The sequence below is a fragment of the Procambarus clarkii genome, chromosome 31 (assembly GCF_040958095.1).
Source record: "Procambarus clarkii isolate CNS0578487 chromosome 31, FALCON_Pclarkii_2.0, whole genome shotgun sequence".
NCBI classification, from domain to species: domain Eukaryota; kingdom Metazoa; phylum Arthropoda; class Malacostraca; order Decapoda; family Cambaridae; genus Procambarus; species Procambarus clarkii.
Genome location: NC_091180.1, coordinates 22,379,749 through 22,397,340, shown reverse-complemented (window position 1 = coordinate 22,397,340; position 17,592 = coordinate 22,379,749). Strand labels below are relative to the sequence as shown.

Genomic DNA, 17,592 nt, shown 5'->3' with positions numbered 1-17,592 from the left:
AAGCATAAGAAAGGGTGAGGAACTGGAGTTAGAAAATTGTCAGGAGAAAAAGCTAGCCATGCACAAGCATATGAGTCTGCACAAGATGCTACACTAGCAGCAGTAGCAGCAGCAGCTGAGAAGCAAAAGCATTATGAGGGTGAGAGTGTGATGCGGGAAGGTGGCAGCACAGCATCACGGTCCACAGAGTGCCTTACCCTGACCCCCAGTGTGGCTGCTGTAGCCCTCGGGCCTCATCTTGCGCCACTTGCGTCCATCCGTTGCCTGAGCCTGGCTGCCGCCACCACTCACGTTGGCTGCCAGAGGGGTGGCCCCTGCCAATGCTGATGGGACAGCACTGGGGCCAGCTGAGCTAGCCCCAATGCTGGTGCTGGACCACCTATGAGCCGCCCATGTTGACCATGCCCCCCCATTTTCACCCCCTTTACTTCCCGCACCACTACACTCACCGCTACGTCGTGAACCCTCACTACCGTTATTCACTCTTGTCCCACCCTCGACACCAGTATCACACAGAGAAGTTTCCCCATCTCTTGATAACTTGAGTATTTTCTTTGGTCCTTTATATTTTGGTCTTTCCTGTAGCGGTCTCTTCCGAGAGTCATATGGTGTATACAAGTGACTAAGACCATCAAACAAACCCCTGAGGTGTCCTGATGCCAACATGGCACTCGAGGAGTTAGTGGATGAGGAACTTCGCTCCTCATGGGGGGTGCCACTCCCCGAGTCTACCTCACCCTCACTTAATGATTCAGATTTTCTGACAGGAACTTTGCTTCCTGTACTAGTACTATTACTTCCCTGACTACAAGGTAAAGATGGGCATTCTTCACCATCATGTCCAGCAGTTCTTGAGTTAACTTCAGGCACATCAGCACCAGATTCATCACTACTACTAGTATCTGTAGTAGAATCAGGCCCACTGGAGCTGAGCTCACTACCTGGCTCTGCACGCTTTCTGTGCCCAGAGGCACTGTCCCTTGTTGCCCTAGATACACTGATACCCGCATTACCATGAGATTCCACCCGTATTTCACTCTTAGCTGCTCTAAATTTGCCCTTTTCCCCAAAACTTCTTTTGAAAAACTTAGCCTTTTCTTTGGATAATTTGTCACTAGGAAGTTTCTTGGGGGGGCCAAGCTGGCTATGCATACCCTCACTGTCATCTGAGTCACTGCCTGGCTCCTTGCGCTGGTCACTTTCGCTCCTCTTCCGCCATCGTGATGCTGATCTGGAATTAAAAGCAAAACATGAATGAAATTTTTTTCTACCGAATTAAAAAATTTCTAAAACACCTCTGCAGCAGTTAATTCTTTATAATATTTCTAGTCATAAAAATTGAGTGATGTTAGAGTAGAAAATAGATTTCTCTGCTAAATTTTATGGCTGTCATTCCTGAATAGTAAAACAATAATGGTACACTTTAAAGCACCACACTATCATAACTCAATTTAAACTATTAATTTTCCTGCCTAAGAAATGTCATCAAACACCCTAGCCCTTTGCATGTGGCTATATTTACATACATCACCCTTCAGCTGCACAAAACAGAATAAAATACCTGTATTAAACAAATATTTTCTTTGGAACATATAATTGAATCAAAAAACTGAAAAATAAAAAAAAAAATTATTGTCAGTGATCATCTGATGCATTCACAAAGTTTTGCTCAGAAACTGACTTTGCCAATCTTCCCCCATCCCTCACCTTCCCACTGCACATGTCCATTAATGTATTTTAATGTACAATTTGCTGTCATACTATTCTTACTTATTATTAAAAGGAATTATTATATATTGCATCAGAAATTCACAAGCCACATCACACCAGAACTCATCAACAGCTGCTCCCAGCTGTGTTATAAGACTAACTACACAATGCTATTTGCAAGTTGTAATATGTAGTATAGTTTATACAAAGATTTTCTTCCCTCCTTACAGTCCCAAGCATTATTCACACTCGATACCTACCGCCTCACACTCACCCACCATGTCTGCACACACTTTTCCCAGCTTTCCTCTTCCCCTCCAATCCTCAAATTTACTAAAATATCTTCACTAGTCTACAATACAGTAACCCATTTATATAACACTTTAATTTACATACCTTGACCGCGAACTAGAAGAGGAGGTGCTATATTTTCTACTTCTCGCCGTTGCATCTTGAAGGCCTTTTCGTGATCTCCCTCGTCCTTTTCTATTGGCGGCAGAATTATTATTAGACGTGCCTCCCTCACCATGTACACTACCCGTGGGGGAGGCCGGATTACTACGGTTATTATTATTGGTGCCTTGCGGCCCTTTGGTACAATTAGAGCAACACCAGCTCGGCGTAGTTGGTCGTTGCTCTAAGGGAGGTGAAACACAGCTCATGTGATAACCATCATCACATGAGCTGCATAATATAAGGCTGCCCAGTACCTGAAACAAAAAACGAAAATATGTTCATTACTGAACTCTCAAAATACAGAGCTGGTACTGCATTTCTATTTTGAAATAAATTTTTACTACAACTTGTATGACGTTGAGAATTTATTTAAAAATTAATCAATTATGCCTAACATGTGGAAAACAATGAATACAGTGGCACCTTGGTTTACAAATTTAATCGGTTCTAAGAGACAGTTCGTACGCCTAAAATTCGTAAACCGAAACAAAATTTCCACACTAAGAAATAATGTAAATTGAATTAATATATTCCCACACACAAAAATATTAACTTAAAAATACATTTTATACAAAATATCACTCATATTTTTTACTATACCTTACCTTTATTGAGGATACTTGTTGGTGTATAGAAGATAGTGAAGAGGGGGGGAGAGGAAAGGTTTTTAGTGTTTGGAAGGGGGGAAAACAAGTGTCTTTAAACAGATTCTTAGTAAGACAAGCAAGCTGTGAGCCACAACTAGAGCCTAGTGGTATGCCTGCACAACGTAGGAGAGAGAGTACCCCAGAAATGTCATCACTGCCTGATGTTATAATGGAAGGGGACTCCCCTTCCATACACTAACACGTCTCCTCCTTCCCCCCCTCCTCACTGTCTTCCACATGCCAATAAGAGTCTTCAATAAAGGTAAGATATACTTGTACATACTGGAGTACAAAATGTGTGTAGTATTATGAATAAAATGTATTTTTAAGTTAGTATTTTTGGGGATTATTTATTTTAGTTAGTTTTTTTGGGGATTATTTTTGGAGATTATTTTGGGGATTATTACAGTGCAGTCAAAATTTATCTATCCACCAAAAGTAAGAGAGACGCTCCGTTCTATTGAACAGGATATGACTTTCTTATTAAAATGATAATGTATCTTTGCTGCCTGATATGTACCCTATTTGTTGATTATCTGTATTACAGGTACTACATTTTTTTTTACAAACATTAACTCTTCTTCTTTCATTTGGATTTTGTGGCATTAACACCCTTTTGTCTTTGGTATACTGTATTGACTGTGGAGCTGGAGACATTTAGTTACAGTAACACTAAATTATTATTTGCCCTAACAGATAATGTAAAAAAGGGCATTGTGAGTAAAAAAAAAAAAAAAAAAAAGTAGGGCAATATCAAAATACAGTATACAAAAAAGTACAATTATAACTTTTGAAATTAGCAAAGAAAGATTGCACAAAGAAATCACATTAGCATGATATACCAATGAGAAAATCAGAAGCCATGATGAGACCGAAATACTGTGTGTGTGTGTGTGTGTGTGTGTGTGTGTGTGTGTGTGTGTGTGTGTGTGTGTGTGAGAGTGGATTTGCAAGAATGTAAGAATTCTTTAAAAAAAATGTAAGAAGAATGTAAGAGTACCATTGATATGCACTCTCACAAACCCAATGTACTTGTATATATATAAATAAATAAATAAAATAAATATCTAGTAAATAAACAAGGAATCAAATCCCATGTTGCATTGTTTTTGAGCATGTTGTGGCCAAGTTGTTTAAGGCCCATGCTTGGGAGTACCCAGTGTGCAGGTTCAAATCCTCATAATGGCTTCTACTAATCTTCTCAAGGAAAGAGTGCAATTTGCACCTCAGTGATTGATTTTAACTAATTTTCAAAGGCATTGTTTAGTAGATATCAGATTAAAATTAAGTCATTCAGTCATGGCATATTAATGCTATTATTTAAATTATCACAATATACTGTCCTGTATTCTAACTTTCAGTTGAATTATTTTTTAATATTGTTTCTTATAGCTTGTGTTTCCTCCAAAATTAGTAAAGTTTGAGTCTTTACTGACATCAAGTTCATGAGCTTAAATATTTGGATTAAACCCAAGTTTACCATGTAATACTGTTAGAATAGTCATTTCCTTCATAAATATTATATTAATATAAAATTATTAAAAAATGTTGGGCTAACTCACCTCGGACCCTGTTTTCCGGCACACTATGCACGGTTTACAGTCTTCACACTGCCAGCCTTGTTTATGTAATCTTACAGATGCAGAAGGATCCAAACGTAAACATTTTGGGTGAACTGAGGACCCACAGGACCCGCAGTGCACAAACCCTCCATTAACACTCTTCTCCGTCCCCAAGCACTCACAACATATTGGCATCGTCGTGTTCTGGGAAAAGAAATTGCATCATTAGCAATAACAAGAGTTCACATACATAGCGATATAAATAAGCTAGTTGTTAAAAATGTAAACCTTTGTAAATTTCCTACCTTGTTTTGATTAAAATATGCAACATCTGTAATTCAAAAATTTTACTTTTACCGATTGCTTAAATGATGAGAAAAATCTGATATTAATACAGTAATAGGCTTGAATCTCATCCTTTATAAAGCAAAACAATGCAACATCAAAACCAATGTTATTCAGAGAAAATAAAGAACACATTAGTAAATGCAAAACTGTATACAGTATCTCTCATATTGCCCTATTATGATACAGTAACAAAAAAAGAAACTTTACTGCTCAACTCTATGCTGATAAAACATTACCCAAGTCAACAAAATGTAACCTTGGGTTACTCAGATGCTCAATTAATAAAAACATAAAAAGCACAGACAAATAAAAATGCATCCAAAATGTTTCAAACATTAATACAAAAATATACTCGCACATTTCACAGGCATTCAAACATCTAACACAACCCAATATCATCATACTACTACTTATCAACAGCATTAATTTTTCCAAACTAAAATATACACATTTTCAGAAAAATAAGTATTATTTTTGTTATTTTCAAATATTTCTTTCCAAACTGGTTTATTCCAATTAATATTATTATATTAAGAACATGAATTACTGACTTCGTTATAGTAGTTAGGTTAGATGAAATTTCTAAGTTAGTTTTAAGTAAAAAAAAAAATAAAATCGTTAACACTATTACACGCTATGGTTTACGCTAGGCACCTAGGCCTAGTGTAAACCTAGTGTAAGCCTAGTGTAAACAAGGGAGAGAGTCCAGGTATTGTAAATTTAATGAGAGACATGAGTTAGTTCCAAGACACACACCACTAGCAAGCTAAATGAAGCAGCAGCCTCGACTTAACTTGCCATAAATAGCGCTCCTTGCTTTGGACATCATAATGGAGGTCAAATAAACATGAACATACTGTAATAAACTGGGAAGTTATTCTGAGTAACCTGACTCTATATCAGTGCCGTGAACAAACAAACACAAACAGATGCTTGAACAAACAGAGGCAGTAGAAACATTCACACGGCACAAACAATCAAGAAGAATGACCGTTCTTCTTGATAGAAGAACTATCAAGTTTTTTTATTATTATTTTCTTCCACAGACATGGCCACACATTTACAATGCTAACCAGCATATATACATTTTCTTCTGTCCTCCATGGTCAGGCTTAGAGATCTGTTAAACATATAGTTCAGGGATTTATTGAACAATCAACCACAGAAGTTGATTGTAGTGCTTTTAAAATGCTAAGCTAACCTACATATGTAAATACATAGATTCAGAGATTTATGTCTGCCCTACATAAAGTGTTCGATGTGTCTTTTATATAGTGTCATTAATGTGCATTTACAAAGGTAAAATGTAATTCTGATCAGCTTCCACATACTTTATACACATACATACATATACATGCACACACATATATATATATATACATATGTGTAAAGCACGAAAATTCACACACATACACACACATATATACAGTACATACATTTGTCTCTCCTACTCTGACAGGATGACTAGTGTGTAATTAAGCACTTTACCACTGAAGGTGATTAAGATGCCTTTACAACCTCAGATTATATATAGTCACATCACATACATACATTGTATAATTGATACATTACATGGTTAATCTTGGGTACAAGTCCAATATATCATCAAGTGTTCCAGTACTCATATAGTAATTACACAGTTCAGCATACCTTAGCCCAGGAGGACGAAAGTCAGTCAATATGGGACATTCTACAATATAATGTTCAAGAGAGTGCATGTTTTCTCTTTCACAAAGTTGACACATTGTGTACTCGACATTTGGGTTTTGAGAAAGCTGCCATATACGTCTATATCCCAGGCGTATTCTGGCCATTATAACATCACATTGCCGAGTTCTTGCTCTATTAGTCTCTTGGGACTAATGGTTTGAACTGTACTTGCCCAATCATTGACGCTCTTCACTGCTGTATGTACGAGAGAAGATTGTTCAAATATATTACATGTGCATCCGGTACATCGTCCACCTTCTTCTACAGAACCGTCGGTATAGCACTGATACACATCGTTACCCATACCCTGAGTATTCTCAGCGATGCTTTTCAGTGTTAACTGTTTTAATAATGTTGAGTGTACACTATCTTTCTTGGGTGCATTTACAAAGTCAACTGATAGTTCCCAGTTATCCCATGGAGTAATTGTTTGATTAATCATTAATTGAGTTGGGTACATATTTAATATTTTGATGAAGTTGGCTACCTTGCAGAACCAAAATGCATAATCAGATTTCGCTCTTCTTCTATAGACTTCAGGTGAGTGTAGCATATTAGAAAGTTTAGCTAGAAACTGCATGTGTTGCCGAGATCTACTCTATGCCTTCATGCCGAAAACTGTGCTAATAGACAAAATTCTCTCCCTTATGGTAGGTAATTTTAGCTCTGCTCTCATATTAACTATTCTCGTGGACTTTGGAGCCCCAAGGATGAGAAGTATAGCTTCATTTTGCAAGGTTTCAAGATATTTTAGCTTTAGGCAGAGGGCCGCCGGGAAGGTCGGTGAGAGGGCTGTCGGGAAGGTCGGTGAGAGGGCCCCCGGGAAGGTCGGTGAGAGGGCCCCAGGGAAGGTCGGTGAGAGGGCCCCCGGGAAGGTCGGTGAGAGGGCCCCCGGGAAGGTCGGTGAGAGGGCCCCCGGGAAGGTCGGTGAGAGGGCCCCCGGGAAGGTCGGTGAGAGGGCCCCCGGGAAGGTCGGTGAGAGGGCCCCAGGGAAGGTCGGTGAGAGGGGCCCCCGGGAAGGTCGGTGAGAGGGCCCCCGGGAAGGTCGGTGAGAGGGGCCCCCGGGAAGGTCGGTGAGAGGGGCCCCCGGGAAGGTCGGTGAGAGGGCCCCCGGGAAGGTCGGTGAGAGGGCCCCCGGGAAGGTCGGTGAGAGGGCCCCCGGGAAGGTCGGTGAGAGGGCCCCCGGGAAGGTCGGCGAGAGGGCCCCCAGGAAGGTCTGTGAGAGGGCCCCCGGGAAGGTCGGTGAGAGGGCCCCCGGGAAGGTCGGTGAGAGGGCCCCCGGGAAGGCCGGTGAGAGGCCCGCCAGAAAGGCTGGTGAGAGGGACGCCGGGAAGGTCAGTGAGAGGGCCAGTGAGAGGGCCAGTGAGAGGGCCGGTGAGAGGGCCTCCTCACCATTAACAAGCGACAGATACGATGGGTTCTTACCAAAGTAGAAGCGTAAGGACTTAAGCAACTCGCCTAAAGTATCAAAGCCGATGTTCAACAGTCAAGTCAACATCAATATTAAGCTGTTTTTAATTGTAATTAAAATGTGGTCCACAGCATCAAAGTTGGTGTGCGTTAAGTGTGAGGACACACTGATAAACACGCTGCGGGTGTTCTCTCCACACACGCCTGACAAATAATGTAAACAAACCAGCGTTGACATGCAAAATCAACACTCTTAGAATTCGTTTGAGAATATGTAATATACTCCACAGCATAGGCGAGCTCAGAAGTGTCTTTGATAAGACAAGATAACTACATTTATCAAATACTACATTCATGAGTAGTGACGGATGCCACCCATCTGACTCGGCAACACTGTTTGGAGTCCAGACTCTCAGGCGGCTAAATGTCTGTATGACCCGCCCAACCATTTGGGCTGGACGGTAGAGCGACAGTCTAGCTTCATGCAGGTCGGCGTTCAATCCCCGACCGTCCAAGTGGTTGGGCACCATTCCTTTCCCCCCGTCCCAACCCGAATCCACAGCTTGATTGATTGATAAAGATTAAGCCACCCAAGAGGTGGCACGGGCATGAATAGCTCGTAAGTGGTGGCCCTTTTGAGCCATTACCAGTATCAAGAGCTGATACAGATCAGTGGAGGTGGGAATGCACCCTGCGTGACGGGAGATGTCTCCCTTGTGAATGTGTTAAGATGAAGATGAAGCACGGGCATGAATAGCCCTTAAGTGGTGGCCCTTTTGAGCCATCACCAGTATCAATAGATGATACTGGAGATCTGTGGAGGTGCGACTGCACCCTGTGTGACGGGAGATGTCTCCCGTGCACAGCTTGACCTCTTCCTAGTGCTATATAGTCGTAATGGCTTGGCACTTTCCCCTGATAATTCTATTCCCTTCCCTCTCCCCTCCCCCTTGTGAGGAAGACGATGGAAGCGCGACTGGGAACTGGAAAAGCAGCAGACCGTATTGTGAGAGGGTGGGAGAGAGGAGGGGGGAGGAACTGTGTCCTCAGCCAGACAGTGACGAGGAGGAAGGGGGGTAGAGTCACGGCTCGTTCATATACAACAACAACAGACGCCGCCTCACATCTTCCCTACTGTATAACTTCCTCTATCACCTGTATACCGTTGCCTCGGGTATAGGAACAAGAATCTACGGTGACTACTTCGCCCCCCAGAAATGACAACATGGGTTGTTGTTTAGATTTAGCTACACTGAACGAAATGTCCATGTAGCACGGGCTACAGTGACATAATGGACAAGAAGAGAAGACAAGTTCTACATTAAGGACACAATACCGCCTCCCCATCTTAAGTACTGCCATGGATCAGCTGTGAACCAATATTGACTTATATGATAGAGAAGCGAACCCACGAGCCTCTCCACAAGCTGAATGGGTCATGTTGATACACAGCCATGTTGATACACATCCATGTGATACCATAAATTGCAATATTCACCGTGCATCATGTTCAATATAATATGTGTCATGCTGTGTACATGCGCCAGCCAGCATAACCGCCTGTCGTTACCCTGATCACAATAACCTCACCAAAAATCAAATAAACTGGTAACACATTAAAATAGCCATCCCGATCCTGCTTCAATAATGAATTGGCCTCTACCTCCGCCCTCCCCCTTTTCCAACCTCTAAGCATGGCTACACCAGGTGTTGCCATGCTTAGAGGCTGGATGCAATGCCCAGGTGTTTCGACACACCTGTCTAAACACCGTCCCGCACCCCCGTGCCCCTGGGCATGGCAACGTACCCATCTATCCGAACACCGCCCCCTACCCCTAGGCACAACACGTATCTGTCTGGCACAGTTGTGTCCAATTGGTGGACCCGAGATGAACACTACTCGCCCGTTGCCCTCAATATATTATTTATTTATATACAGTATATATATACAAGATACATTGGGTTTGTGAGGGTATATAGCATAGTGTTTACATTCTTGCAAAGCCACTAGTACGCGCAGCGTTTCGGGCAGGTCCTTAATCTAACAGATCAATTTAAGTAGGTAAACTCTAGCAAAATTTATAAAATGTTAACAGGTACATTGCAAGAAAAAAAATGAGAGAGATTAGTAGGTATATTAAAGCACACCGATAGCTCTGATTGATAGCATTGACAGCTTGATTGGTAATTTAACAAAGATTAATAGGCACAATACAGCATATTGATAGCACATATAAGACGACAGCAATGATCACAATGGCAAAGTTGTTTGGATTAGGTACATAAAGATTGGGGGGATTGGGTAGCACTAGATAGTGCAAGTTTAAAGCACAAGGTAGGAAACTATGAAGATGAAATTAAGTACTTTTTGTTTTTGTTTTTGAATGAGGCAAAAAGTGGACAGCTTTTCAATTCATTAGGGAGAGAGTTCCATAGACTAGGTCCCTTTATTTGCATAGAGTGTTTACACAGATTAAGTTTCACTCTGGTGATATCAAAGATATATTTATTTCTGGTGTGGTGATAATGGGTCCTATTACATCTGTCCAGGGAGAGTTTCAGAACATGGTTTGCATTTAAGAACAGGGTTTTGTAAATGTAGTTGACACAAAAGAATGTGTGGAGTGAGTTTATGTTTAGCATGTTAAGGGATTTAAACAAGGGGCGGAGTGTTGTCTGAAAGCAGAGTTTGTTATTATTTTGATAGCAGATTTTTGCTGGGTGATGATTGACTTGAGGTGGTTTGCAGTGGTTGAACCCCATGCACAGATACCATAATTAAGATAGGGATAGATTAGTGCATAAGATAGTGAGAGGAGAGCAGAGTTAGGAATATCAGATTTTGGAGAGTATACGAACTGTTTGAGACTTTCTTAGTTATGTGATGTATGTGGGTGTTGAAGTTTAGTCTCTTGTCTAGGAATAAGCCAAGAAACTTTCCATCATTTTTATTACTGATGTTGACATTGTCCATCTGAAGCTGAATTGCATTTGTTGATTTGCTTCCAAATAAGATGTAGTAGGTCTTTTCTAAGTTAAGTTTACAATTTGTTGGTTGACATCCATACTCCAGCGGCCTCTCCAACTATCTTATGGCACGTTTTCCCTAAATATTTACGTTTGCATGCAATGGTAGCATTTCCTTCTCTGGCTCGTGTATGGTCTATACTTGGTATATTGCATGTATAATCCTGGCAATAATGCGAGGACCCACAGTCACGGACAAGACAATAAAAGATATTCGGAGGCAGGAAATCTTCGGGTTTCTGCCAGATTTTCTTAAGTATTTCATTTACTACTCTCAGATTGAGTTAATGTTTATTAATTTCTGAGAGAGAGGGAGAGAGAAAAGAGAGAGAAGAGAGAAAATAGAGAGAAAAGAGAGAGAGAAACGGGGGGGGGGGGAGATGGGGAGAATAGGAAGAGAAATGTGGAGAAGGTTGGAGAGAGAAGAGAAGCAAACACACTCACCTTGCGTGTACTGCATCACACCTTGGCACCACGAGTCAGGTGGTGTGGGCTATACATCTAGTGACCAGTCACATCACCGTGAAACAGCTAATCGGATAATTGCGATGGCTCGCCCGACCCAGGAGCACCCACCTGCCCATTGTAGTGATAACGCGGTAGCCTCCGGCTCTGTCGTGTGGGTGGGGATGAGCTACCTGGCTGGCAGAGAAATCAACCCGTCCTCTTAAAAAATAACGTCACTTTTCGCTCGTATGCGCCGCTATGGCCAAATTTGGGCGTAATTTAAATTGAAATCGACTCACAAAAAGTGACGTACTGTTCCGTTTTCTGTTTGAGTCGTCTGGCCTACTCGGTAAGGTTAGAAGAGAAAACTTTCAATTAACGTTTTTCATAACTAGGGATACAGTCACTCGTGCAGTTTTCCGGCGACACCGCTCTATGGTGGTACTTTGTCAAGTCCGATTGACCTTTATTAGAAATATTGATATATAAAGTATTTCATGAGTAATATATACGTCAACCATTTCTGGTGTTGTCCAAATGCCTTGAGTGAAAGTAGAAGATCTGTGCTCGGACTGATATCTAATTTACGATGTACACGAGTGAAGGGTCCTCACTGAATACTACTAACTGATTACAGTGATCATGAGTAACGTTATCATCACACAGAGATAACAAGTTTGAAAAACAATTCCGTTTTGTCTATAATGTTAACGGATGGCGGCAAGGCCTTTCTCTTTCTCTCCCACCCCTCACATCTTACCATTGTTCTCTTTCACTTCCTCCTCTTACCTGTCATAATCTTCCTCTTCCCTCATTATTCTCTGCTGTTAACATTTGTACTCCCCCCAGGGTAACTTTACCACTCCCCCAGGGGTGGCTCTAGTCCTCCCCTGAGTGGGGAAGAGTGCTCACATTAATGCGCCATTAAAGACTGGTAAAGTTGCTGACTGGGAAAGTGTACATAAAGATATTCACGGCCCAAATCCCCTCCATAAAAGTCAGAAATTATTGCACATATTCGAGGGTCCCTCAAGCTGTGCTCCCAGAGACGCTGGCCAGATGCCACGTCATAACTCACATGTGCAAAAACTATTAGCGAATTGCTCATAAATCTACGTACTGAAATGATGACTTACGAGAACACCATCACCATAAACATCAGTAACACCTACACCACCATAAACATCAGTAACACCTACACCACCATAAACATCAGTAACACCTACACCACCATAAACATCAGTAACGCCTACACCACCATAAACATCAGTAACACCTACACCACCATAAACATCAGTAACACCAACATCATCACCACCAGAAACATCAGTATGAGATGTTTGAGGCAGTGACGCGTACTGGAGCCTGCCTCAATAGAGGTGACCACAGTGGAGGACTGAGCGTGTCCCCGTCCTCGGGTGCGGGGTTTGGTCAACATTCTCAGCCGCGTTATTGTCACTCATCCTCGGCGAAAAATCATAGAAATTTTCAAAGGAAATTTGACAAATTCCAGAAGGAAGTCTACGATAAGCCAGGTTGTAAGGGGTATGAGGGAATGTAAATCGGTATAAGTAACAGTGTTGGTGATCCAGTTGGCAGACAGCATGGCTCCCGGCCGGACTCAAGAGAACGGCACACACCACCAACCATTCCCACCAACGGTGCACTTCCATCAACCACCATTTCATCTAATCACCGCCACCAATCAATCGCTAATTACCGCCACACCACCCTGAATAACGCCCCCCCCCACCACCATTTTACGGCCGTCTTAACAAGAGTCATCAATTACCGGCAACAAAGTAACCAATTAACACCAGTGAAGATGGACGGACCATAAACGTTTACAAGCGGAACCAGACCTTCTGGTGGCCGTGAGTGGAGGTCCCGGTCACTCACTACTGCAGGAGGAGGACGAGGAGGCCAGGAAGGTGAGGGGAGGGGGGGGGGGGGGGGGGAGATAGGCGAGGCGGGGGAGAGGGAGGAGGGTGAGGACAATAGGAATGATAGACCTGATGCCGATGAGAGTAAGAGTGAAATATAGGGGGGGGGGGGGATAGTGTGGGTGGGAGGGAAGGTTGTGAGGGCAACGGTGGAGGAGGAGGAGCAGCAGGGCCACACTGACCACCACAACACCAAGCCACAACCACCAACACCTGGACATGTATTGATCATAACCAATCAAACCATTCCTCGCACCCCCCCCCCCCCCCCACCACCACCACCTCCAACCCCACCTCGGCCCCCAACCCATCCTCCGAATTGACAGTACGGTTTGATACTAAGTGTAATAAGTACATTTCCTGACTGTCATACATAGTACATAATTGCACTTGTGGGGCTGTTACATTTACCTCCCTATTTTTGGATGACGGGCTGGAGGGTAGGTATGGGGGGGGGGCCTGGGGGAAGGGGAGAAGAGGCAGGTGATGATAAATAAGGAGGAGACGCGGCGGGAAAACCTATTATACTTCATTCCTCATACATAACCCATCACAATATGTCTGAAGTAGCTTGTAATATTAAACGAATGTATTTTTTTCCAATGATAAATATTATATAAAATGTGCGTAGATCCCATCCCATGTTGGAGTTGGAAAACTTTACTGTAGATCCATTGGCCAATGAGGCTTGCAGGAAAGGGAAGGGAATTATCAGGGGGGGGGGGGCGCCAAGCCATTGCGGCTATATAGCACTTGAAGGGGTCAGGATAAGAATTTGGGATGGGATGGGGGGAAGGAATGGTGCCCCAACCACTTGGTGGACGGTCGGGGATTGAACGCCGACCTGCATGAAGCGAGACCGTCGCTCTACCGTCGCCCAAATGGTTGGAGGGTTTGAATACCAGCATTATCCTCACTTTAATAAGACCTAATTAAATTACTCAGATTAGGCAAAATTATAATTATTTTTGTCAATAAAGATGCTAATAATAACAACAACTCATTAACCCCATCAACACCCCGAGCTGCTGACCCAAGTTTGTAAATGAGTGGCGAGTGAGTGTGTGTGGGTTGGGTGGGTGGGTGAGAGAGGCGAGAGAGAGTGTGTGGGTGGGTTCGGTCACTCGCGTGAGGCGAGTGAGAGAAAGGGTGAGAATGGAGAAAGGGTGAGAATGGAGAAAGGGAGGAATGGCGAAGGGTGAGAGGAGGTAGGGAGAAGGGAGAGAAGGGAAGGAGAAGGGAGAGAAGGGAAGGAGAAGGGAGAGAAGGGAAGGAGAAGGGAGAGAAGGGAAGGAGAAGGGAGAGAAGGGAAGAACGGAAGAAGGGAGAGAAGGGAGAGAAGGGAAGGAGGAAGAAGAGTAAGAGGAAGGGAGGGAGGGTGAGAGGAAGGAAAGACACGAGACGAGAGGGAGGGTGGGAGGGAGGGGGGGGTGTTAACAGTCAAAGTCACCAGGTGAGGAAGGCTCGGTAAGACCAACAGGTGGAGGCAGGTGAGCTGGCACACACCGGAGGCTACTCCCACACCTGCTTGCTCACCCACTACTCCACATGCCTGCTGGCCTACTCTCAACACGTCTCCTCCATCTCACAATTCAACCCGTCCTCCTAAAGTTTCACAACGTCAAGAAAACGGTCAACTTAAAGTGTCCCCTCCTAACCTACCAGACTAACAAGGACCCAAAACAGAAAACGGGACATTACGTCACTTTTGCGAGCCGCTTTCATTTTCTAATACAATTATTGGTCTTGTGTAACGCATACGAGCGAAAAACAAAGTTCTTTGTAGGAGGACAGGTTGCATAATTACGCCTGTGTACACTCTCCAGAGTTGTGAGGGAGAATAACCGACTATCTTAGGGCCCCAATTCCTAGTTGTCCACCTGCCTGCTTGCCTGCCTGCCAGCCTGCCAGTTGGCCTTCTTGACCCGACAAGCATCCTTGACATCCAGGATGACCACAGCCGAGGCACTTAGAAAGAGTACGCGCCCGAGAGGAGATAAGAGCCGATTAGATAGATGTAGGGTGGAGTAAGGAGCGGATACCACACTCCCTGTGACCCTCGCACCTGCCAGGTGGCGTGTGTGTGCACGCATAGACCAGGTGTGCCTCACAGGTGTGACCACTCCCCCCAGCGTGAGGTGCACTCAAACAACTAGGGGTTATTGTTTGATTTAGCTATTCAGAACAAAGTGTCCATGTAGCACGGGCTATGGTGAGCCCGTAACAACTAGGGGAAAATGCCCGTGTTTATGTTTGGTTTACGGCTGGGAGGGGGGGGGGGAAAGGGGTGCACGGAGGTTACCAATAGCGACGTAAACAAACAAACACACAGACAGCAACAATAAAAAAACCAAGCAGGGGATAAACGGGAGTAACAAGGACAAAACAGCAGTATAAAAACTAATAGGGTTAAAGGCTTCAAAAGGTAGTTGGGACATAGGCTGAAAGAAATAGATGTCTTGAAGTAAGACTTACATAGCTATGAAGAGGTCAAAGTATAGGCCAAGGGTCACTCTTAAACCACTCTGCCTTGTTATCTTCCAAAAGAGGGCTTATCTCCCATCACCAGATAATCCAACTGGAAGGTGGCAACTATCTGCAGGTGGTGGCCAAATGAGGCACACAGACCCCCACTCGCCGCCCCATGACCGGCCTGCACGTGGCTGTGTTGTGGGGGAGAAGCACGTGGTGGGACCAGCTCCACCTCCCTCCACCACCACTTGTCCGAACTCATTGGCTGGCCTTCTCCAATCATCACTCACCGCTCTACCCTACTTTGTTGCCTCACCATCTTCACTCACTCACACACAAGGCAAGGTTTGTTAGGCAAGATTTCCCTTTCTAGAACCCATGTTGATGTTTGTTGACAAACCTAACGTTCTCCAGGTGTGTAACCCGTCGTGCAACCAGTCGTAGCCTAATTATTCTCTCACGTATTTTACTGGGGATGCTTGTCAGTGATACAGGTCTATAGTTAAGTGCCTCATCCCCATCACCTTTCTTGAAAATCAGTACAACATTTGCCAATATGTGTGTGTGTGTGCGTGTGCGTGTGCGTGTGCGTGCGTGTGCATGTGTGTGTGTGTGTGTGTGTGTGAGTGTATTCACCTAGTTGTGTTTGCGGGGGTTGAGCTTTTGCTCTTTCGGCCCGACACCACCACAGCCAGACACACCACCACAACACTGGACAGGGCACCACCTCCATGTGTGAAGAGAGCAGCGGGGCGCCTGCCTGGTAATAATGTCACCTCAACACTTGTCACACTGCTACTCTCACTACATGTGGCACTACATGTGGCACTACCTTCTCTTAATACACATCAACACCTAATGTAGAGTACTTTTGTTATTATAATTTAATATGAAGGGTTGCACCGGCCGCTTGGGTCAAGCCTTTGGTTGGACCACAGTGCCAAGCTGTCTTGTTGGGCTGAGCCTTCTGGGGCGGGGAATGTGTTTATCAGGTTGGTAATATCCAGCAGGCAGGGTGACGAGCACGAGGGAGGGGGGGGGGAGGAGGTTAAAGGTCAGGGAAGAGTTAAGCGGTGTGGGGGGGGGGGGCGGCGGGGGGCGGGTGTTCCCCTTTAGGTGAGTGGCCAGTACTGGTCGCCTCAATTATTCACCCCCAGCTCTTTCCCCTCTCCTGCCACTAAACACCACCACCAACAACGCCAACACACCTCCCTCATCACAAGTTACAGCCCCGCTCCTGTGCCAGGTAAGTCCACTACGGGCTCGCCATAGCCCGTGCTACTTGCACATTTGGTCCCCAGTAGCTGAATCTTAAACAACAACAACAAACCTGACTACAGCAGCTCCCCAAACCCACCACACGCACACACACACACGCACGCACACACACACACACACACACACACACACACACACACACACACACACAGCATGACGTAAGGCTTAAGGATACACGAGAAGCAAGGGGTGACTGAGGAAAGCAGGAGCAAGATAAGGCTACGACAAACAAGTTACTGGAACAACACAAACTGGATGTAAAAACGGTGAAGAGAGGCAGTAAATGTTTGAGACGTAAGCAAGAGGAGCGCCAACAAGAGCCCCGAGCACCCAGCAAGTCGTGCCACGTACTAAAACAGGAAATATAATGAGAACGGTAGTGGAGGTCAGGTTACCATCCGAGGTCCCCCCCACACACCACAGCACCGGGGGCCGACACCATACCCATCTTGTCCCTACTTGTCCCTGCTTGATGGGGTGCTGAGAGCAGTTCTACTCCCCAAGCCTGGCTTGAGGCCAGGTCAAGGGACTTGACGAGGTCCGAGGGAAACCCGCACCGACCTAACGTTCAGGGAACATAAC

The 17,592-nt window shown here is 44.4% G+C and overlaps 1 protein-coding gene across 7 annotated transcripts in view; it reads right to left on the bottom strand.

The window, feature by feature from the left end:
• LOC123758727 (uncharacterized) overlaps positions 1-17,592 on the bottom strand; it is a 152,617-nt gene that overhangs the window by 45,220 nt on the left and 89,805 nt on the right. For 4 of the 7 annotated variants that reach the window (XM_045743316.2, XM_045743317.2, XM_045743319.2 and 1 more), the window contains exons 4-6: positions 4,376-4,579; positions 2,107-2,420; positions 198-1,231 (exon numbers count right to left, since the gene is read on the bottom strand). In XM_045743316.2, the coding sequence (XP_045599272.1) occupies positions 198-1,231; positions 2,107-2,420; positions 4,376-4,579 (1,552 nt within the window). The remainder of the gene's footprint in view (positions 1-197; positions 1,232-2,106; positions 2,421-4,375; positions 4,580-17,592) is intronic. The other 3 variants (XM_045743321.2, XM_045743322.2, XM_045743324.2) reach the window with 1 other exon arrangement.